This window comes from Parasteatoda tepidariorum, chromosome 5 (genome assembly GCF_043381705.1).
Source record: "Parasteatoda tepidariorum isolate YZ-2023 chromosome 5, CAS_Ptep_4.0, whole genome shotgun sequence".
Classification (NCBI taxonomy): domain Eukaryota; kingdom Metazoa; phylum Arthropoda; class Arachnida; order Araneae; family Theridiidae; genus Parasteatoda; species Parasteatoda tepidariorum.
The window spans coordinates 57,199,790-57,224,862 of record NC_092208.1 but is presented as its reverse complement, the minus strand read 5'-3'; the positions used below and the strand labels follow the sequence as shown (position 1 = coordinate 57,224,862).

Genomic DNA, 25,073 nt, shown 5'->3' with positions numbered 1-25,073 from the left:
CTCCTTCACTTCCATAATTAATTTAAAATTATATGAATGCAAAAATTGAGTTTAGGCAAACCTAGAACAAGAGATGAAGTGTCCAATACTGAAAAGACATCTTCAAAATATTGAAATGAAAAGAAATTATGAGGTTAAAACTTCGGAATACGCAATGAAGGAGTTCTCTTCCAATAATTGCATTTTGATAATTTAAAAAAAAAATTATCAGCAATTGAAACTTTTTGACTTTCTGAACTCACTTTTTTTGCTTTAAATTTTAAATAAGTAGTGGAAAGTGAAATAGAGTTCGCGATGAAATGTTTCTCCCTATGTACAGCGTATTCCTAACTACTTTAAATTGTTTTTCTGTTTTGGTTGAATATTTTATTTTATAACCGCCGTTGAACAGCCGACCCCAATTTTGAGTTTACGACTACTAATGTTCAACTCCATAGCCTTGTAATTTTGCACCCAATGCAGAAGACAAGAGAATTTCTGGATCAAGTAATGGAAGAAATTTGCCTTCGTGGAAGCCTTGTTTGATGGGACTAACCCGTATTTGTATTACATGGAGAGGAAAACCAAGAAAACCTCCCATGGTTAGCTTAACGGCTAGGGGATTCTAATCTATGATCTGTGTACCACCGGCTTGTGTGCGAAGTCGAGCACAGAAAGGTAGAACAGTTTAACGAGGATCGATAGCACGCTTCCTATGCAGAATGATCAAAGTGGTCACCCATCCGTTTACTGACCACAGCCAGTGATGCTTGACTTCGGTGTTCTACTGACAGCTGCATCCTTATCATAAAGGAAGATTTTTCCGTAAAGGAAAACTATTCAAGGATATAGTTTGTCTACTGTAAAAACTCCCCTTGCCACTAAGTCTGAGGCCATCTACTGCTATGGAAACAGGAATAACGCATTTCAGTTAGGTTAGTTTCTTTTTACTCTAGGGCTAACACAATAGATTAAAGGAAAATATCCCCTTTCCCTTGCCGATCCGAGCTAAAACCTGTCCTAAACAACAAGCCTACACCCCTACGTGAAATAGTTAGACTTCGTTATTATAGTCACCGCCATGGGTACAGACGAATGGCTAGGGGAGTTCTTACTTTAGACAAACTATAAGAAAATTTATTACTTACAACAAATTATTTTTCCACTTTTCAGCTCTAAAAAATCTCGATTGTTTTCCTATTTAAATACTGGCATAATCAGTTATTGTTAAAACATGAATAAATGAAAAGTAAATGAAATAAGAGAAACTTAACTTTTAAAAATATTTATTTGAAATATTTTTTGGCTTGCAAACAAGTACAAAATATCAAATCATGCTAGCAATCATTATAAATACATACAAAACAGCATTAAGACAGAAATTCAAAATCAAGGAAAGGATAAACACACACTAAAAAAGCAAATCAAAGCGTAGAAAAAAAAAGAAAAAAAAACAGAACCAAACCATTCACCAACTAAAGCATTACCTAAACCAAAGCATTACCTAAACCAAAGCATTTCCTAAACCAAAGCATTACCTAAACCAAAGTATTACCTAACCGAAGCATTACCTGAACCAAAGCATTACCTAAACCAAAGCATGACCTAAACCAAAGCATGAACTAAACCAAAGCTAAGCAAAAGCATTAACCACACCAAAGCTAAAGGAAATCAACACAAAGCAAAACAGGTACTTTAACATATGGCATATCACATGCAAAAAATTACCTTCTTACCTTTATGTTGTTTTACATCGTAAGGCAACGATAGAAAATGCTTGAATATATATTTGGATTGAGCAGGGTGACTAAAGTTTTCAACATAAAATTTGATTAAATTTTTATTTCTTTCAAATATTTTCTTGCACTTAAGTTTCGATAAATTATGCAACCTATTGTACTCATATTCACCTCTAAGAGATTCTTCCAATTCCTTTTCGGTAACAAAAGAATTAGTTGATTCATGTAACACAATAAGAAAACATGTCTTTTGACTCGTTGTAAGATATACATCAGAATTTGAGATTCCAAAATTGTAAAGTTGAATGTTCTTCAGCATTTCTAAGATTAATCTATGCTCCATTGGCATCACCTGGGATCTGAAAAAAAAATTCAAAGGTTTTCAAACTTTTACAAATACTGAGATAATTTATCAATAGTTTTTATAAAATTAATATTTTAATACTAAAAAATGCGTCGATTATTATGAAATCAGCCTGTTTCTTTAAATAATAATTGTTAGTTTTTTTCAGAAATTTCAAAAACATTTAAGAAATAATACTTAAACGGTTTTTTTCAATTTTATAATATTATTTGAATAAAAATAACTTTTGCTAAGAAAATTTATATATTTGAATAAACGGAAATTTTTTCGATTGTTTTGCATTTCCAATTAAAATAGAAGTTTAAAAAAAAACAGAGATTGTTAAGAAACAATATATGGATGGTGTTTTCAATAGAAATGTAAACAATAACAATCTCGAGCTCGGCACCTACTCTAGTTCCGGTTAAAAAGTTTGCAGCTGCTTACTACATGTTATTCTGATAGGCGATGTTTTCAAACGGATAATTTTGTTTTCAATAAAAGAAATAAATTAGATAATTTCTGAGCTCAAATCTGCCATATTTCATAAGATATTAATGTTAATATGTAATTCTTTTGAGTTTGAAGTGGAAATTTGTTTTAGTTTTTTAGAGATATATTGTTAAAAAAGGTGACATGGTTGCTAGATTTTAAATAACTCGCTTTTTTGCCAGTCGTGATATGGCCTCTTTCCGCAAGTTTATTACTGTTTGTTCTTGCTGCAAGCTGTGCACCATCTTACGTTAGTGTTAACACTTTTAGCATTGTAAACACCAGTATTGTTAGCATTGTAAACACAAGTAATAAAGTAATCAAATACATTGTTTGCAAGAATCTCAAAACACAATGATGCCAAACAGCTTTAAAATACAACGGAAACAGTAACCCGGAAATTTAGGCGGTACCGAGCTTGCAGCGTTCCCTAGTGTAGAAAACACCATCCACAGTTTAAAATTGTGTCGAAATATTTTCAGTGAGCAGCGTAATCACCATTCTGTAAATAGATTTTTGGAATCTTAGTCAAAAAAAAAAAAGGGAAAAAAGAATATGCATTAGGATTACAATTAATATGAAAGTCAGGAAAAACGAAAAAACCAATTGAAATATATTGAACTGCAATTAAAAAAGGCAGGACTAGAAACTGATGAAACTTGGAGGTGTTTTTATTTTTCATACAACTCTTAACTCTTTTCTTATTCTTCCGGCTATCAAACAGGATTTAATGTTTTTATCCCTCGTCCCTTTTTGACAGATTTTAGTTTTTCTTTTCTCCACGTTTAAATACTAGTTAACGGCTACTTCTGTAATGCATTTTTGCATACTTCTGCATTTTTAATACATTGAAAAATCTATCTAAATATTCGCACTGCTAAGAAAAGTACGATCAAGATTATCAGAATGTGGTAAAATTTACTGCGTTTCTGGTTCCATAGAAACTAAAAAAAAAAAAAAAAAACTCTGCACCAATGTGAGTTGGTAATTATTTGATAAAATTAACAAAAAATATCGCTCTGCATTATGTGATAAAATTTGGTAAATGTGGTAAAATTTGGTACTTTTTTCTACCCAAGATCATGAGAAAAAAAAACATTCATTCCGGTAAAATTTTTTTCAGTTTTGTTCATTTTATTAAATGTGTGGAAATAAATACTGAAGTTTTAGAAAGCAGAATTTCTGGTAAATGATTACCATATAAACGGAAAAAATACCAAATGAACGGTTTTAAGACCGTATATTTTGATTTTTATGCCCAGAATCAAAATGTCGTACTTTTAGTACGGTAATTTTACTGGAATTTTTCCAAGTGTGGAATTTCATTTTGATCTTAGGCTATGATATTTAGTCAATTCAAAGTGACAAATATAACTGTTTTGATCTTAAATGCAATTTTAGCCATAAAAATCTTATGTTTAAGAGCTTCTTTTCGAGTAATTCCTATGGCTGACAAGATTCAGAATTTCAATTCCGTATAAACAAATAATAAAAAATTTATTTTTATGAAATACAAATCAATTCATGCTAAGGTAATTATCATGCACAAAGCCGAGATGGCACAGTGGTTAAGACACTAAGCTGTCGTTGATAAAAGCTGGGGTTCTATCACCAGTGGTGAGCTGAAATGCACCCAGTTTCAGATCGATGGGTGCCAGCTTGTCAGGGAAGTAAAGGTGGCTTGTGCTCGGTGCTGACCACATTGCTACAATAAGGGCATTGGTGACGAAAATGTGGAGCCTTATCTTCCATGACTCTATAGCTTTATTGAGATGTTGCGGGAATGCTTTTCTTCATTGCATTAGGTATATCAAACAAATCGTTAATGTTTAAATTTAGCAGCTGAGTATTAAAAATTTAAGAATTAAAAGTTTTTAAGATTTTTTCTTAATTATCTAAATAGATATTTTAATTTCCAATGTATTTAAAAAAATTCTACAATTTTTGATTATTTTTTTTTAATTATTTAATAATTGAAACCTATATTTATAGTTTTTAAAAAAAATTCGGAAAAGCTATTTTCTATTAAATTGTAATAACATTCATTTGAAGCAATTTTCTTGCAATTAATCTTCTGAATTTCTTATCTTTAATTCATTATATTGAATAATTTTTGAATTTTGCCAGTTTAATGATTGAGGTAAACTTGCCTAAATGTCTTAATATTAAAACAATCATTTAAAGTGTGACATAATAAATAATTATTCATAATAATGAAATGAAATAACAATAATAATAAAATTCATTAAAATAATAAAATAAAAATAATATTAAAATTCATAAAAAAATATTGGATATCAGAAACAATACAATCAATAATAATTCTTCTTTTAATTTTCTCCTGTTTAAAATGCACCATCACATTAAAGTTTCAAATTTTAATGATTAGCTTTATTGGCAATTTTAAGTTTTGCAATTACATTAAACGGCTTTCTGGTTGAAAGTAAATAATAGAAACTATGACCTCTAAAACATTTGTCACAAAATTATGGTAAGAGTTTCTCAATATATGAAAATATTCAAATACTTTATTTTGCACAGGAGTTATAAAAATTTATAAGCAAAATTTGATATGCTTTGAAAGGTGTGAAAATATGATTCGCTCAGGAGAAAAGAATTACTGTAAAATTGACGTATTGTATGGTAATGACATTTCCGGAAAAAAAGTCGTAATTCTGATAATGAAACCAAAATATAAAATGTTTTAACCATTACTTTTTCTATTCATATGGTAACGGCTTACCGATAATTCTGATTTTCAAAACAAAGTTAATATTACCAGACAATTAGTAAAAAATAAAAAACTAAAAAGTAAATTTAACCAAATACATGCCATGTTTTAAGTTATGTTTTAAGGTATCAGGATTAAGATAGCAAATTTTAAAAAGTTCAGCAAATTCTATCCCAAATTATGAAATGATATTTTATTGTTAATTTCCCCAAAATCATTACTAGAACTCTTCAGTATAAAAATTACGGAATTTTTTTCGTGTCACGAAAGAGCCAGAAACACAATGTATGTACGATATTCTGATGATTTTGAACATAAATAGAAATGTAAATTTGGGAATGTAAATTATATTGCTAATTATGTTCATTAAGGAATGTAAATTTAGTGCACATGAAGAAATGTAAATTTAAGGCACATTAAAGAATGCAAATTTAGTGCGAGTTAAGAAAGCCAAATTTAGTACATTTTAATGAACGTAAATTTAGTACACATTAAAGAATGTTAATCTCTACTTTCACTTCAATAGTTCTAAATAATGATAAACTTAGTTGTTAACTCACGATGCCGACTCTTAATACAAACTTTTACTTTAGCATATTTGGAAAGGATGTAATACAAATTTTTACACCAGCAAATTTGGAAAGAATGTATTGCCCTATAAGCACTCAGAATCTTAACCCTAGAAGATAATTTTTTCAATCATGATTTCTGTTAAAAATATGCAATATTAAAATAAAATCTAGTTTAATAGATCATTAAAAAATCTTGTTAATTAGACTTAACTTACAAATCTGGAAATTCTCCATCTTTGTTCAGTTTTTCATCTGCAGGAAATAAAGTAAATCCATACTCCATTAATTTTTTTAATCTTTGTTCGTCTCCACAAACAACGGCATCAATAATGGAAAAATTTCTGCAGTACTTCCACGCAATTCTTGAATGCTCTTGTGTGAATAAAATATCATGCCCTTTTGCTCTTTGAACGTGCTGCAAAATGTAGCTGAAAAACTTTGGGGAATGCTTAAGTTCCCGAACATTTTTCTCAACTTTAATTTTTGCAAGAACTGAAAGGATTCCTAAAACAATTTCACTGTCATCAATGTTCTTATCACAGCATAAATTTAAAAGTTTAGAGATAAAAAGAAATTGATCCTCTCCTTTCTTGTCATCGGAAAAAATCATAAGCACGGGTGGTATTAGAGTTGTAACTTTAATAAATTTTTTCAATCCAGTCTCCAGCAAACTATTATCATTACAACTTGTTTTCCGGACATGCTGATGACAGTCTTTAAGTATTTGCATCATATAAAAAGAGAGAAGATTCTCGTTTATCAAAAAATTTATTTTCTTCATCATAAGTCTCATCAGATCTTGTACACGATTTCGCTCGTTTTTTGAATTCTCTGAAACCAAAGACTTTCTTCTGCAACGACAAAAGTTTTTCTCAGAATGCCAAACTAAGTGTGTGGATAAATCTTGTATGGTTTTTGAATAACTTGAAATGTTTGCATAAGGCTCTTTGTAACGATCAGATAAATCATAAATGTCAATGTGCTTTTTTAAATAATTTGCTTTGTCTTCTAACTCTGAGAAAAATGAATAACTCTCTGGATGCTCTTTAAGCAAGATACTATCACATGACGTTTTTAAATTGATAATGTTAAGAGCGTCTAAATTTCCATCAATCTTTTTGTGACTTTTAAGATAATTTTCTAGTTTTTTTCTTCCTCTTGGATCCATCGTGTTCTGTAAACAACAATAAGTGAAATGAAATAACTAATTCATACATTAAATTGTTAATATACATAGGATATGTCTTTAATATGAATTAATTCCATCTAATATGTAAGAATTGTATTATGATAGGAATTATAAATTTAATTTTTACTTAAAATATGTTTATTTTATTTGAAATACTTTTTATGTGAGTGATTATTTTTATGATCCTCTAATACATTAGCAGATGCAACTTCAAATCAGCGTCAAATTGTGCTTTTTTATAAAATGCTGTGAAGTTGCTTTTCTTAAACATTTTTTTCTTAATCTTGCGGTTTTTCGTAAACAAAATTCCTTCCTTAAACAAAAAGTAATCTATTATATTCTAATTACGTTATTTTTTTTCAAGGGATTTAATTTTTTTTCTCACTTGATTTGAATGGAAGAGGGTATATTTAAGTTTGATTTTCCTCCCGCATGTTTAATTGCTTATACCAAATTTAGTTTTGTTTAGTTTATGTTTGCTGCTGATTGATTAGAACTAAGCTGTTTTTGTCCAATATATACTCGTATCATTATAAGAATATCTTCAGAAGGGGAGCCTTGGGGGAGCCTGAAACCCTTATAGGGCGCGTCCCCTGGTGGCGGATAGAGGGACGCCTCCATTGGATTCTTCCAATGGGTAGTAGAGAGGAAATGAAATACTCTCCGCTGACCAACAGGCAGAAATCCAACCTTTTCTGAGGCTCTGGCAACCCTTTTTCATGGATAGAGATTTTAATATCAATGGCGATCAACAATACAAAGGATGTTGTATATAGGACCTTTGATCACATTTAAAATTATTTTCTGTTCATGACACGACACTAAACCACCATTATAAGAGGATCCTCAGAAGAACAAATTTAGGTGAATAAATTAATAAATTTACGTTTAATAAATTTAACTTTCGTGAATAAATTTAATTTTCAAAACTTTTTTGTCACAATTATTTTCATAATTCATTTTTGACCATGTTAACCGAATTCTGATTCCGTTCGTATGTCAATCTTTTTTGCCAAAAGGATTATAAAACTGATGTTGCAAACACATCATCTGAATGGTTCTATTAATTTATTAGTTGTTTATTTTTATACGTCATTCTCTACCTATTGCTGATTTTCTCACATTGTTTACTTTTTGAAACGAATAATTAATATTTATAGACTGAAAGGGAAAAGTAAAATCCCTTTTGGCCGTATTTATATTCATAATTCATTTTTGACCATGTTAACTAAAATGTGATTCATTTCGCATGACAATTTTTTTTTGCCAAAAGGATTATACAACAGTAACTGATGATGCAAACACATCGTCTGAATGGTTTTATTAATTTATTAGTTGTCTTTTTTTATACGTCATTCTCTACCTATTGCTGATTTTCTCACATTGTTTACTTTTTGAAACGAATAATTAAAATTTCTAGGCTGAAAGAGTAAAGTAAAGTCATTTTCGGCCGTATTTATATTCATAATTCATTTTTGATCATGCTAACTGAATTCTGATTCATTTCGTATGACAATCTTTTTTGCTAATTGGATTATACAACAGAATCTGATGTTGCAAACACATCATCTGAATGGTTTTATTAATTTATTCGGTATTTATTTTCATATGTTATTCTCTACCCATTGGTAATTTTCTCACATTATTTTATTTTTGAAACAAATAAGTCACAATAATTAGATTTTTTGACTGATTTGGAGTAGTAATATACAGAGGAAAATGTTAATTTATGGATTATTAAAATTGTTTGTGGGAAATCTAAGACGCTGTTAACTAACTAATGTATTGAGCTAATTTAAAACTACATCTTTAAAATAATTGCAGAGCTTGATTATAGAGTTTAAAAAAATATTACTCAATCAATAGTTTTAGAGCAAAGGATTAAAAAAATGTTTATATATTCAACAAATTTATCATAGTAATAATAATTAATAATGACAACACTTTTGATAAATCTTTCTAGTAATAAGTTAATAAAAAAGAATTTCAAGTACACGAAAAATAGAAAAGATAGCTTTTTCAATGAGTTTGAATGTAATACTAAAAATGACTACAAAGCTTTCAAGAAAACAACAAAAAAATAACCTGTAAGTGAAATTAAACAAATAACCACAAAATATGAAGATAAAATAGTCCTAGAATTGCCTGATGGGCCTGCAATATAGCTTACCTCAACAATGTGATAAAAAAATCATCAACAATGTGATAAAAAATAATATTTAAAGCTCAAGTCTCATTTATTTAAGTATTTGAGAAGCAAGAAAGTCAGAAAATCTCAACCAGCATATATATTTCAATTTAAGCAGTAGCTCTCAACCTTAGCAGTGTCTTTTCTTTTAATAATTCCAGAGGTATTTAAAAATTTACCCTTCCTCGAACCAAAAAAAAAAAAAAAAAAAAAAAAAAAAAAAAANTTATTAAAAAAAAAAAAAAAAAAAAAAAAAAAAAAAAACATTTTACTATTTATTTCTGAAAAAGTCATTTTACCATGATGTAAAAGTTGAACTTAAAAGTTCAGTTTTAAAGTAATGAAAATTCATATATTTTAAAATAGGAGTTTGACAGATTTTTTTTTCATTTTACCATACAAAATGTGTAATAAAATATGATCGAAAATTATTACTGCTATTAGATGATAAGAGAGCCCTATAAGGAGGGGATAACTTTAGAATGTATAGTTTTGGTGGAATGTTTCAAAAGTTGTTGACTCCTATTGAAGAAGTATTCGGTATTTAGAACATAATAAGTATTCTGAAATTTATTTGCCATCTCTTCCCTGGTAGAAAGACCTCAAAATATTTTTCTCCTCTCGAGAAAGTTTGAATTCGTATCGTGTTTTATGACATTCATCTGTCAGATTCGTCTGTCAGCCCGTAACTTTTTTAGAACGGTGACGCATTCCCTATATCGCAATTCCAGTCTCAGTAAAATGAAACGATGCAGGACTTTTTTTTCTATTTTTTCTTTAACCAAGATGTGACGTATGTCAAGGAGAAAACAGAGCATTACTATAGTCTTTTCGAATGTAGACGTGGAAAGTTAGAATAATGGGATATATTGAAAAAACGCGAGAAAAGTTTTTCGCTTAATAGTTTAAGAAAAGAAAGCTTTTACCATATGGATAAAAATATCAAGTTCAAACTTATCGTTATTTTTAATAGCTCTGAAGTTATTGAAAATGTGTTTATTATGTTTCTATGATGTCTACCGAGATTTTTGTACCATTTACCCTCGTCAAATGCTAGCATTGCTGGGTCCCAACTCCCTGATGAGAAAAGCAGAGGGGACGAGGGTCAATAAAGGTATGTTAATATTTTATTTGTACTTTTATTATTATTTCTTTTAAAAGTCCCATACCTGGTGTAAGTTTTTTTAAAAAACTTATTTAAAGATGCCATTCAAACTTTGATTTACCACAAAGGGATTCGACGCTTTTTTTCAGAAAGGGTGCCAATCAAAATCATTGCATCAGAAATTAGGCATTTGAATAAAATAGCAGCGTAGTCTCAAGGATATGGCGCCTTTTCATAAAGGGTAGCAGGGCAGGGTCTTAGCAGGGTTTGTTGATTTAAATCAGCTTCATTTAAATCACGATTTAAATCATGATTTAAATCAACTGATTTTTATATGTATATTGATTTGAAGAGTTAAAAAAACAGTGTTTTAAGTTATTGATACTTTAATTATTTTCTTTTCTTAGTCTTAAAATTTATTTTAAATGAAGTGCTGCATAAATTAATTTTAGTTAACGAAATTACTTTCTTTCTTGATGTGTGATAAACTCCAACACATTTGAAATTACATTTTTAAAAATCTTTTGATTCTTGAAATTGAAAATAACATTAACATGAATTAAACATTCAATGCTGCCTTAATATAGACTTGCATAGATGTAGAAAATAATTAATAAAAAGGAATTTTTTTCACAAAAAAATACAAATTATGTTAATTAAAATTCTATTTTTTTGATTGAAAAAGCATGGAATTAAAATCTAGATTATATTTTTTTTGGTGGAAAATGTATATTTTTAAAGCTTGAAGTTTTATTAAAAAGAAATTACCCTAATATACCAAAAATAGAAAAAAATGCTGATAAATTCAGATATTTTTTTCCTGATATAGTGTCGTTCTTCCCCTTAAAACTCTTTCAAAGTCTATTTAAAGCAGTGTGGATATTAACTGGTAACAGGGTGCATGTTTACAGTATCTTTGTCAGACTTTCTATTTCATTACAGATTTTCTATACAGAAATTTTGTGAAAAACAATTCCAATGGGTACGTAGATTTTTTAAATTTTTTTTTAGCTTAACTCTTCTACGTATTTTGATATGGGATTAAAAATTAATGTTTTACTATAAAAATATATAGATTAAATATTTATTTATTTTTTGATGAATGACTACATTTATAAACACAATCTGTTACATTTATTTTGTCATTTTAAAAATCAAGAGAAAAAGAAAAGAAAAGAAATCACAATTTTAAATTAAAATTATGGTTTGCTAAATGAAACTTTGTTTTAATAGTTAAAGTATTCATTAAATTCTCTATTTCATCTAGTATTTAAATTTCAATCATGCATTTATTTCAAAATGGTTGCTGTGCATTCAAAGCTATATATTATAATAAAAAATTGTTTTAGGCAGTTAGATCTTCTAAAATATTGTTCTAATATAGTTTTAATATTAATTTAAGTTTTATTAAGCATTTATAAAGTGTTTTTAATTAAAAAATCAAAGTTCTTACAGTGTATTTGAATAAAAATCCAAAAAATCCGATTTAAATCAAAAAAGTAAAAAACCCTGCTTCTTAGATATTTTTTCTTTTTGAAATTGCGGAATGAATTTATTTATTTTGGCCACCAAAATTTTTGTGCTGCACCAGCACTTTCCTTATATCATCAAGTATTTATATTATCATACTCCTAATAAATAACACTCATAAATAAATAACTCTGATAAAAAAAATGTATTTAAAATTTTTAAAAATCGCGAGGATTTTTTAAAATTTCACATTAATTTATATTAATTATACATTCACTAAAATGACGTTTCATTTTTAAACATTGCAAATTTTTTAATCGGAGTATTTAAATGTATTTTCGACAGATATAGTACAGCCCACATACATAGAATTTAGAATTTAAAACATGTGTAACATACATTTTAAACTCGAAATGTAAATTTACTTATGTCAATCAAAAATAAAGAGTAAAATATAAAAGTTAATAAATTTTAAGAGCCCTTTTGTTTTAGAAAAGAAATTAATTGAAGAAACTTCAAAGTATTTTTAATAGTGATTGTAAAATCATGTAAATCACTTTGTAGACGAATCATTTTATTGAAAATGGTGGATAATATTATATTGAAATAGAAAATCACATTTTTGGTCAATATTTATAAAGCATTCAAGTATTTCAACAATATTTTTTGTTTATAATTTAAACTCGAATCTTAAAATGAAAGACAGTTTGTTTACATTAAATTATCTATTCAAGCAAAATGCAATTTTTTTAACAATTTCTCATATAAAAGCTTTAATTTTTTCGAAATTAATATTTTTTATTCCGAAAGTAATAAACACATTCACATATAAGAGGTAATGTTTTTAAAAATATCATACTTACACATTTTATGAACAAAATAAGTAATACCAGGTGAAAAGATAAATTTCCAAATTAACCATGAATGTAATGAATAAGAATTATTATCTTCATACGAACTTTAATTACTGTCTTTAAAATTAAGTAAAATAATAAACATTATGTGTTTAAAATAACCAAAGCATAATATTTTATTGCATACCGAATACACCCTAAACTATAAACTTTATGTGACGATAATAATCGGAAAATTCACCAACGTTTTCAATTTGGATGATTAAACTATAAAAATATGCAATTATGCACATGAATTACTATGGAACGAAAACATTCTAATAAATGCCGCTAAGCATATCATATCAGTAATCATAAGCATATCAGTATGCCTATCAGGAATCATAAACAGAAACTTATAACGTAATACTTACCTGCGATGTTTAGCCTCGATATAAGTACTAGATGAAAGTGATAAAAAAAGATGAAAGTACTAAAAAAAGATGAAAAGAAGTTCTTTTCAGAAGCATATAATAGAAAAATAAAAGAAAGTGTATGTCAAAAGTTGCATCATAATCAACATAATCAATCAGAAAAATTTGCGCATGCGCAATTTGATATGCTTCTGGAATATTCTGAAATGTATTAGAGAAAATAGCTAAAAAATAATAAACGTTGATTTTTATTTTTATTTTTACTAGCGCATAACTGATTAATAAAAAAATTTGTCTATATTTTCTTTGAAATTTAAAAGTTGTCAACAATATATTCAAAATTATTATTATCAGAAAAATGAGCGTATGCGCTGCATGATACAGTAAACAAAAGGCGTGGAATTTGACAGTAAGGGAACTACTTTTTTGCATTATCTTAGCTTATGATATTTTGTTTATTTTTTTACTCTTTGATTATGGAGTTTACATTATTTGTAGCATAAACACTAGTAAAAATTCTTAAAATATAGGATATTTCGACTTGGACTGTAGAGGGGGAAAAACGGTCTATATTTTAAGTATTGTTAAATAATTTTTCGATAAATTTTATTCTATGGTACACAAAATACCAAAATTTTTTATTCATAATATTTTAGCGGACGAAAAGTTTTTTTTTCATTTTAAATTAGCCAAGCATTCTCCTATTGGAACACACCATGTAACTTCCAACATTTCTGAAATTAATTTTTGTTCCCAATCATCGTTTCATAATTTAATCAAAATTATTTTTTTGATAAACAGGAAAGTATTATAAGTACTTTCTTATAATATTGAAAGCAACGTGGGTAATAAAAAATGCAGCTATTTTTATATCTACTGAAGCTTGATTTTCAATGATGATATTCCTGAAAATTATATTATAATGATATTATTGATAATTCAATAATGAAACAATTGTTCATGTAATTTAAGCATGACATTAGACCAGTGATACCAAAGCAAGTCGACAAATATTTTGATAATTTGAAACAAATGGAATCAAAATTAAAAATAATAAGCATGAAATTAGTTGTTGTTCTTTTTCCTCTGTGTAATTTGAGTGAAAAATTCTATTTATATGCCACTCATTTTTAAAACACTTTCTGAAAAAAATATATTTTATAAATAAAATTTGGTCCTCAAATTAACATTGCAGTTAAATATAAAAACCAGATTAATTGTTTATCTCAAGTAATTTGCTAGTGAAGAGTAAGAATCATTCTGTAGAAATGTTTTTTTTCATTATTTAAATTGTGAAATTAATTTAAATTTTATCACAACAGAAAGCAAAATTTTTCATAACAGCTACTTCAAATACTTTCAAATTTTCATCGTATTATTTCTGTCTATTTTATAAGCATCATACGTGCTTGAAAATGTTTTTATTTTTTTAATTTATTTCTCCATATATTTTCAGTATATAGATTCATTACTATATTTAGTAAAAATATCTTATTAGGTAGAATTTGTTTTAGAATTAAGGTAAAAATTCTTTTTTGTCAAGGAATATTAAAAACTATTTTCATTCTGAAATGCTTTCTAACTTAGGATTTTGAATTGAACTTGCAGATCTCATTGTACTTTTTTCTTTGTAATAGAGACCCTTGATCCATGTCCAATTGTCAAGGGTTCAATTGAAAACTTAGCGTTAACCTGTCATATTGCAAAAATAGTTATTCAGAAAAAAGAAAAGATACAAGTAAAATGAATATAGCTTTGAAAGTTATCATAATATAGTTAACTCCTTTTTGATTTTCAGCCTTATATAGTATAATATTCTTCTACACATTCTGCATATTGCCATTAGCTTACTTTTCCTATGAAGAACAAGACTAAGACAATAGACCTTCAATGAGAGTAAGTCTTTTAATCCTTTGCTGTATTCAAGGAGAATAGACTACTTTTTGTCATAAAATGATAATACTAATTGTACATTCATTGATTTCAACTAAAATTTTACAATCAAGATTTTTTTAACTAGGATAATAGTATTTTATATTAGAAAATGAATGAAATTTCGAACTGTTACAGTATGTTTAAAAGTTAAAATTGTTCAATGGATTTAAAATATAGAGAGTACACCTTTATTCATTTTATGCAATTAAACAATTTAGTGTTTAAAAGACTTTTATGACAGATTTTTATTTATTATAAAAAATATATGGCATTTTGCAAACGGAATTTTTTTATTCAACTCTTTCATTGAATGAAAATTTTAAAAGTTGAATTAGAATTAAAATCCGTATTTGGAATTTGAGAATAATATTTAATATGTACTGTTGTATCTTTGATATTTTTTATTATTATTTTAAATATTGAAAAAAATTACAGAGTGAAGAATTATGATGTTTTGCAAAAACTATGAACAGGATTGCTCAAAAAGTGGCTGTTTGCTTGTAAAAGGTTAATGTTATGTAATGTGTGCTACACTGGCTTCATGTTTTGCAAATCATCCATTTTGTAGTATTTTAATTTATTTATTTTTAAAGCAGAACAGGGATAGAAATTGAGAAAATTAAGTCACCGGTCTAAGGGACCAGCAACAAAACAATATTGCAAGTTCAGTTTTTTTAAAAAGTTACTAATATGAATTGTTGAGTAAAAAATTACAATTTAGAGACTGAATAATAGTGATTAAATAAATTATTTTTTGACAAAAACACAAAATCAAAAACCCAAAATAGCTTACTATTCTTTTGCATCAGTTGCTGCTCTAGGGGTCCGCTGATAATTTATTTTATTGTAGTCCAAGTCAAATTTTATTACTCCCAGATCAATGGACTTGCTAATTTCGCCTTAACTTATTTGGTACATTTTTTTCTTTTTTTTAGTTTTAAAAGACATTAAAAGAAATATATCCTCTCGTTTTGTATTATTTTAATTCTTATATTATTTTACAGGCATGCACAACAGCTTTCTGATACACTTTGGTATTTCTCCTGGTTATATCTGGATTGTTGATTGCTGGGTAAAAATTTATAATTTTTTTGCATTAGTCAAGCTTTTTCTTTATTCCTTTTTGAATATATGTTTTGCGTTTATTAGTTTAAACAATATAGGGGGGAATTGGCTCAGTTTCAACTAACTGTATAAATCCTATTTAAAAAATTTTTTTTAAGATAATAAGCTTCTTTTTGATTAGTAACTATTATAACATTATAATACTATCCGAACTGTATTGTACTGTATAACATTGTATACACTTATTAAGTCACTTTTATGTTTAGAGGTAAGTTGATTTTTACTATAATTCAGTTTGTCAAAAATTTAAAACTTTAAATTTTCGAATTCATTTTTAGGCAATAAAAATTATTAAGGAAGCTGTTAGCAAAACCATTATTTGATTTTTCATAACACATTGTCAGTTTTTTAAATTTTATAGTAACTTTATCTCAGGTTGTCTAAAGATTCAACAATAAGAATTATTTTTATGCGATTAGTTTGCTAAATAATAAAAAAGACAAGGTTGTTAAGAAAAAAAAGTTTTGATCACCGTGTCTCTGCATAAAGCTGTGGAAGGTTATATAGAACATAAGTAAGTGAAATGAATTGTTAAAAAATCATGCTTTGTTCCTAATAAGTTATGAAATGAAGTAAAAAAATGGAGAAACAAGGACCTAATAGATGGAAAACCTTGAAATCACATCACATTTGTTTCCTCTTCCAACTTATTAATCAAAATACATATAAAATTAGACATTTTTGGACATGTTGAAGCATAATATCACTTAATTTTGCTGCATCCATAATATGATACAAAGTTGGACCTCAACAGCATGTTTTTTAAATTTAATTTAACAATAATATGGTTCAACTTCTACTGAAACACTGTTCAATTTCACATTTTTTAAGGTTTCAACAAATTTATACTGTCTTATGGTAGAGGGTTTTATGAGAGTGAGAGTGTACAATGATGTCTATCTAATAAAGTAATAAAAAATTGTCAAGTCGATATAATTTTCCCTATCAAACCCATTATTTACATCAAATTCATTTTCTGTCTATAATAGCAGTACAGTTTTAAACTTTTTAAAGTTCTCTTTAAGTAAAATAAAAATTATGTATTTAATTAATGTGCATTTTTTATGGAAAACTACCTCTAAAAAATTTACAGAAGCTGGAAGTAGTACCTATGTAATAGAGTAGTCAGTAGAGGGTACCTATGCTATAGTTCAATGCTTAAATATTTTTTTCTGAGAGTGTATTTTGATGTCTATCTAATAAAGTAATCAAAAGTTGTCAAGTTGATTTGATTTTCCCTATCAAACCCATTATTTACATCAAACTCATTTTCTGTCAATAGCAACAGCAGTGTTTTAAGCTTTTTAAGTTCACTTTAAGTGAAATACAAATTATGTGTTTAATTAATGTACATTTTTTATAGAAAACTACCTATAAAACATTTACATTAGCTAGAAGTAGTACCTATGTTATAGTTCAATGTTGAAGCCTTTTTCTGAGAGTTTACTATGATGTCTATCCAATAAAGTAATCAATTGTCAAATTTATATATATATATATATATATATATATAGACATATAATAATATAATACTTTTAAATGCATTTTCTTTGTATTTTAGCTATGAAAATGGCATTTTGAAGCATTTGGCAAAATTATATTGTATTAAATACACTGTAACATCATACAACAACAGCAGTAGCAACACGCATCAAGTATTTTGTTGTAAATGTACATTTTTTATTTTGAAATGTTAATACTTTTTGACTTTTCAATAAAGTACTTTGTGGAGAAAAAAATTATGTTTCTTTTTTAAATGAAACAAAACGTTTTTAGGCAGAATTTGCATAGGGAAATTCCAGTTAATTCCCTAATATTTATCGTTCACAAACAAATTTATATCGAAATATTATATATATGACCTAATAGATGGNTTTTAGAAATTTGCATTTTTTTTTAAAGAAAACAAACCCACAATATTCTCATACGAATAGGCATATATATATATATATATATAAGAGTTTTTTGATTTCACAAAAATAGTATGGTTTTTGACTTTCCACCCCTTAAAGATCACGAAATATTTAGTGTAGTATAATTCAGAAAAAATTAGAAATGAAATCACTTTTTTTTAAATTAAAAATAATTAAATTTTTTATATGAATTTTAAAGTTTTTGTTAATATTAAAGGCATGACAGCATTTTGAAAGCAGTAATAAAAAAAGCAAATATATCTATGCTATTTAGAGTGACTGTGTTTTCAAGTAAATAAATATCATACAACTTTTAAAATGTTAATATCGATATTATTTCGATTAAACTGTAAAAATAGTATGGTTTTTGACTTTCCCACTCTTAGAGATCACGAAATTTTTAGTCTAGTATAATTCAGAAAAATTAGAAATGAAATCACTTTCTTTAAAGTTTAAAATAATTAAATTTCAGTATGAGAATTTTAGAGTCTTTGTTACTATTAAACGCATGGCAGCTTTACTTCAAAGTGCATTTACATTGTGTGCATGAGCTACTATTTGCGCCTTTTATTTTTTAAGAAGTTTTTGTGGTGATGTTATTTTTGGGAAAATATGCAAATTACATTAATTCATTTTATTTATTTTTCATGTTTCAAAATCATAAATAAATACAGTAGAAAGTATAATACATTGATAAGTGAAAAATGAAGGTATATATTTTTATAAAAATAGATATAAAATACAAAAATACATGAAGATGTATAAAATCTGTAAGTTGCAGCCTAATATAGTAATGAATAAATAAAAAAATGATTTGATGTAAAATATCACACAACTGTCAGATAAAATAAATAAATGAAACTAACTGATAAATATCAAAATGAGCAGGTAAAGTTGATAACTAATAATGAACAAAAAAATATCACAGGTATTAAGTACATATGGTTATATTTTGTCATAAATTGTTAAATAAATTTAAAACTAACATTCTCTGCTCTACTTCATCAAAGTTAGATTCTTTTCACAATTGATAAAACGGCATATTGCATCATGATATTTGTACATGATAATTGATACAGGAAATTAATAATTCAAAGTACTGCGAATCATATTTTTCACACGAATGGTAATTACAATTTCACATTTATAATTACAGATATTTCACAATTATAGCCATAAATAATTTACATCTACAATAATAAATATTTTTTCCATGCTCTAAATATATAATTTTCAAAAATGACTGCTTTAGTTTAGAATTAAAGCTGTAAAAAAAAAAAAAAGTTTCCATTAAAAATATTATATTTGATAGAAAATTGATAAAAAATTCATTAAAAAATAGATAACTTTAAAAAAGAAAGATCCAGTATTACAACAATGATTCTTAACCCTGTGAGGCTATTTGAAGTATACTTCATACCAAATTCATTGATTTTATAAATGTCGATGATAAGCTATTTTTTCCCTTATGGTTTTGCCACCATCTGATAAATTTTTTAAATAGAAAAAAATCCCAATGAAGGAATTTGTTTACATATACGTCGATAATAGTAAAGTTTATCATCGGGCCAAGGAGAGAGGCTGACACTGGGGAGCTATTTTCTCTAGTGCATTATGCGCATGTTCATTAAACAATTTCTCATCGAGTTTGCTTGAATTTATGCTAGCAGAATTAATAAATTTGGTTATTTATAAGTACTGAAGTTCAAATTTGCATCCGAGTCTTTAGAAAAGGCAATTTTTTTTAGAAATCCTCCCCCAAAAAACTGTTAAAAAATTAAATAATTTAAGGTAAAAAACTAAATAATTTTTTTGCAATTAAATCCAATCCCTTAAATTTGTTAACATGACCTTACTAGAAAAAAAGTAGTTCTGATAAAATTTCTTAAAAATGATACAATTACTCATATATTTTTATCTATATCTGTTGCGCAAAAGTAATTTCTTTTTCAAATAACTTCGAATATCGAATTTTTTTATCATTGCTTATAAGTGTGGCAAAAAAATAATGGATTTTTAGAGTATTGCTGCCATTGTTTTTAGTACGCACTGTTTAGACAACTGTTTTTCACTTTAGAGTATTGCTACCAGGTAAATAATCATATTATTCATAGTACCATAAGCAATTATGTTAGAATTTAGTGTATTACATGAAATATTTTTCTAAAAAATATATGTCTGAGAATTTTAAATGAGTTCTAAACGAAAAAATTCTGATCTTAAACAAAAGTTAATTGGGAATTCTGAAATTTATTACAATTATTCTACATTTTAGGTTAGCTTTTTCTAAATTTAAGTGTTTGACTATTCATGTTTTTGCTTCTACATTTTAGCTTCGTCATGCATTTATCTGTTTGTTCTTCCAACACACATTGTTAAACAATGCCTATGTACAAGACTCAATGCAAGCATTTTTATTTTTTCAACGCTCTATTTACTTTTAATAACAACTTTAATTATGTGGTAAATAAATAAGAAGGAAAAATTCTCTTAGATGAATTACATATTTACAAACGTTGTACAAGTTTTCCATAAATATAGCATACAGTCTTTAGAATAGCATTTTCAACCGTTCTTTAAATTACGACTCTTGTCAATTCGAATTAAGGAAAGCAATTGAAAATAACCTTTAATATATAATCTCTAATCGCTCTCTAGATTAAGATATTCATGCAATCGTTTTGGAACTGGCAATTGAAAAATACCATGAGGAAGATTCCACGATTCCTTTAGTCTGTCTCGAATTGCATATCTGCTTAAATGCATGAGTGATCTTGGTTCCTTTTGTCCTGAAGCCAAATCAGTAAAACATCGTTCATACATCATACTAAACTTAACGTTCTTTTCATACCTCATCGGATTTAAAACGTTATGTTTCGCTAAAATAAGATATTCAGCAAATATGGCAGAAAGCATTTCTGCGTGTTTTACATATGGATCCTGGATCGCTTGCCAAAGTAGATAAAAACACTGTTTCTGCTCGTCTGATGCAATATACAGTCTGTTTGAAGAAGCGCTTGGAGAATGCACAAGAAACAAATTCACGGAACGGATGCAACACATCATCCGTAGTACCATTAGATAACGAGTTGGTAGGATATCATCACTAAAAATAAATAAATATAATTCATTAAAATAACTAAATAATTTATTCTGATGCATTTTTAATTAATTATATTATCTTTCATTGTTAGAATTTTTTTGTTATTATAGACAAGTTAAGGGGCCCACAATGTGCACATTTACAAGTTAAGAAGTGTGAAGCAATATGGTTCCATTAGAAAATCACGGTAAATTACCTAAAAAGCATGTTATAATACGTGCAGTCAAATGTGGCCGTTTGGGTTAAGTGAAGTGTTACGTTTGATTACAATATCATCTGAATTTTTATAACTTTAAGATAGTTAAGTTGAACTATAGTACTGAGCAAAGAGCGTGGTTACAAACTTAAAATTGATTGCCCTATACCATGGTCCAAATTGAACGAAAACATGATTAAATTAACAGTTAAATGACGTGGCAAATTTGCTCGATATTAGTTTCAAACGAACCTATTTTTCTGAGAGTACCACGAAGAGCAAGTTAGCTTTAATTTCGCCTAACTCAATACTTTTATTCTAAAATAATCTACCAAAAATTTTATTAGTTTCTATTTTATAACATTTTTGCTTTTAATGAAAATTCTATTTCAGACAATAGATAATCATCCCTCTTAAACATTTTTAATTGTAATGTCTTGTTGTATAGAAATTTTCACACATATAAATTAATAAAATTTCCTTAAGAATACCTGAAAATTTATGTATAATATTTCTGCTTAAAATATATTTGAACCTGGAAATCAATTAAATAAAAGAAGCAAACAAAATAGTTGTATATTTTCAGGAGATTAGGGGCACAGAAATTGCTATGCTTGATAAATCAGTAAGTAAACAAAATTTAAGAGAAACAATTGAAACAATTGAATATCTTAAAAATCATGCAATCTTTAATTTTTTTTTTATTTTTCTAAAATAACATACTCTATTTATGTAAAATTGCTACACATTCTTTTCGAAGTGTTAAAATTCAAAACTAATCATAATTCATTTATTTCAAACTCGTGATGATTGAAATTTTAATTGTCTTTGCATGTACATATATATACATAATATAAGATATGATATGATATAGATCTTAAGATATGATATTTATCATTAGTCCTATTAAATTTGTGACATACTGATACAAATAATGTATTCATTCTGTTCAAAATTAGAAATAAAATAACACTTAACGGAATTTTGATAACTGTGAAAAGTACTAAAGTAAAGTCCTTAAAACATTTCAAAATCAATATAATCATGCAATTTAATTTTGTTTTATTTCGAAGAATTTGTCATGTTTTAAATTTGATTTGACTAAACCAAAGTAAAAGGTTTATGAAAGAAATATTTTCTCTAGAAACTAAATGTAAATAGATTTTTTATTAAAAGTTACATAATTATTTTTTTTCTTACAAAAATATAAAAAAACATTTAGAAGCGTCTTTGCTTTTTAAGAATTTTTTTAAAGTTTATCCGTATATCAAGCAGAATTTGATAAACATTATAGCTCTTTGAAATTAAATAGACATTATTAGAAAAATTTATTCAAATTATTCTACGTTGAATAAATGATTCTAAATCTGGTTCTTAAATTCTAATTATGATTTCAATAAATTACGTTTTCCAAATAAATTTCAATCCTAAAACTAAACTTTAAAACATATTGGTGTTTATTGGAAATAATAGACATTAATTTTTATTCAGATTACATTCTTATCTATTTTTATTGAAAGAGAACCTATCAAAATAACCTGGTTTGATAAATAAAGTAATTCTGAAACAAATATATTATTGTAAGTATGAAGAACCTCACAGAAATTAGTTATACAATTTGAGTAATTTAGTTGTACAATTTGAGTAATTTAAAAGTTGACATACACGTAAGAAAGTTTTATAAACTTGTTCTGAAATAAAATTAGATATTATTTCTCAATTATATTGTGGCTAATGTGTAATCACGGTTTCTACATCACATCAGAAACCTAATACGAAACCAGGTAAAAACCTCATAGAAATCAGTTATACAATTTGAGTTATTAAAAAAGTAACTTACATGTAAGGAAACCCATGACTACTTCTTCTCAACTCAACATTGGGAAAAACTTCGAATCCATACTGCAAGAGGGTTTTAACCCTTTGAATATTTCCAAACGAAACAGCGTTAATGACACTAAAATTTCTTGAATACTCCCATAATGTTCTTGGGTGGTGCAGACAATATGTGCTCATATCGAATTTCTCTTTCCTTACATGTTCTAGAATGTATTCCAAAAAATCTTCAGGATATAGTGGTTGACGAACATAAAGAGAATCAAACGGGGCTATTCCACATCTATCAATAGTCATTTTAAGAAGAGAAATGACCAAACCAGAATTTTTTATTTTAGTAGTGTTGCAAAAGTTCAACAGTTCAGCCATAAACTCATACTGTTCAACATCCTCTCCTGACAGCTCAACAGGTAGTTTAAGTGTTTTACAAACGTTTATAAACTTCTTTACAAGTTCTTCTCCTTCCATCGAAGTTGTGCAAGCTCGAATTTTTTTCCTCATTAAACACAAATAGTCATTAAAAAAGTTACCTTTCAAGATACTCGTCAACTTTCGTTTGAAGTACAAATATTTCAATTTTGTCAACGAACTGAGGGTGTTTAGTTCCATTGTTAGGCTTGCAGAGAGATCTTTCAAAAAACAGTTGACATGATGTGAAATTTCGTACTCAACGCCATTTCTGTCAGTCTTCAGTTTGCATTTTTGTCCCAGTTGTCGTAAAGACAATAAGGCCCATTCCATGTGTGGGGCTCTTGAAGACAAATAGTTCTGGCATCTTCCTTCGAAATCAATTATATTTAATGCCAGCAAAGAATAACAGCAACAATCATATTTTACTCTCTCCATTATGAAGTATTTTTGAATTCATGAAAGTAATTCTAAATTACAGAATGTAAAACAAACCTTCTGCTATGAATATTATAAGTTTAAATGTAATTCAGCTTTTTTTCCCGTAGTTTTAATTATAATCAGTTTCAGATAAAGATCAGATAACGAATTAGGATTACGAATTAATTAAACATTATTAACCGTGAACTTACATCAGAAAGGAATTTCATTACCAGAAACGCACACTTCCCATGATCAAACATGTTTATTTACAAATAAACGACTTTGTTCTGATACGTTTTAAAATAAAATTGTTGGCTCATTATTATTATGCAATCATATCTGACAATTCTAATGGTAATGACCAGCTTTGCTTCATTATCTTTTATTTCCCGCCGAATTATGACACTAAAAATAGCATTTACAAACGCCACGTGTGATTCATTTAGAAAATAAACTAATCTCTAAAAGTTTGAAAACATGAATAATTCACTCTTGTCTGTTTACGTAGAATAAAAAAAAATATAGTACGTAGTAAACAAAATTTTATGTTATCTTACATACTGAGGTGATTCGATAATTTTGAAATCGAATCACCTCTTCGATGAAAGGTTCATCCTTTGCTACTTCCATCACCTTCTCAATTATTAATTAAAAAATAAATAATAATATCTATTAAATATTTATTTAAACATAATAAATTCATTTTATTTTAAAGAGCTCTATCCTTTAAACTATATTTCAACAAAAAAGTCCCGTTAATTCTATTTGATTTCTATAAATGTATTGAATAAAAAATTTCAAAAGCAAATGATTACATATCTGTAATTTATTCAACAGTTCTTGCAACATGTTAATTTTTAATGATAATTAATAATACAAATATATTGATCATGCTGTTATTGTATCATTATTATTATCGTACCAATTTTTTTTTCTCGAAATAAAAATGAAAAAACAATGAAGTACTTTTCATAAACGGATTCGAAATACAAAATTTAAACAAAAATTTTGGGTAAAAGTACAATTTAAAATGAAATATATAAATACTGAAATTACGAA

The 25,073-nt window shown here is 27.0% G+C and overlaps 2 protein-coding genes and 1 long non-coding RNA gene across 3 annotated transcripts; 1 reads left to right on the top strand and 2 right to left on the bottom strand.

Moving 5' to 3' along the window:
- Positions 1-1,248: 1,248 nt before the first annotated feature.
- On the bottom strand, positions 1,249-13,232 carry LOC107457113 (uncharacterized). Its single transcript, XM_016075192.3, has 3 exons — positions 13,076-13,232; positions 6,072-7,030; positions 1,249-2,077 (listed from the first exon to the last, which is right to left on the bottom strand). Exons 2-3 carry the CDS (start codon positions 7,022-7,024, stop codon positions 1,690-1,692), a joined length of 1,341 nt encoding a protein of 446 aa, XP_015930678.1. The 5' UTR covers positions 7,025-7,030; positions 13,076-13,232; the 3' UTR covers positions 1,249-1,689.
- On the top strand, positions 12,565-17,868 carry LOC107457114 (uncharacterized). Its single transcript, XR_011636866.1, has 4 exons — positions 12,565-13,484; positions 14,874-14,971; positions 16,015-16,082; positions 17,697-17,868. It is a non-coding gene; the product is annotated as an uncharacterized lncRNA (long non-coding RNA).
- An 807-nt stretch (positions 17,869-18,675) lies between these two features.
- Positions 18,676-24,636, bottom strand: LOC107457108 (uncharacterized). The gene is made up of 2 exons (XM_016075181.4): positions 23,188-24,636; positions 18,676-21,154 (listed from the first exon to the last, which is right to left on the bottom strand). Exons 1-2 carry the CDS (start codon positions 24,027-24,029, stop codon positions 20,692-20,694), a joined length of 1,305 nt encoding a protein of 434 aa, XP_015930667.1. The 5' UTR covers positions 24,030-24,636; the 3' UTR covers positions 18,676-20,691.
- Positions 24,637-25,073: the final 437 nt, after the last annotated feature.

Excerpts from the sequence above, each read along its gene's own strand:
- LOC107457108 (XM_016075181.4), bottom strand. The coding sequence starts at position 24,029 with ATGGAGAGAGTAAAATATGATTGTTGCTGTTATTCTTTGCTGGCATTA. Across the intron at positions 21,155-23,187 it reads AGTCATGGGTTTCCTTACAT|TGATGATATCCTACCAACTC; the intron begins GTAAGTTACTTT and ends ATTTATTTTTAG.
- LOC107457113 (XM_016075192.3), bottom strand. The coding sequence starts at position 7,024 with ATGGATCCAAGAGGAAGAAAAAAACTAGAAAATTATCTTAAAAGTCAC. Across the intron at positions 2,078-6,071 it reads GATGGAGAATTTCCAGATTT|ATCCCAGGTGATGCCAATGG; the intron begins GTAAGTTAAGTC and ends TTTTTTTTTCAG.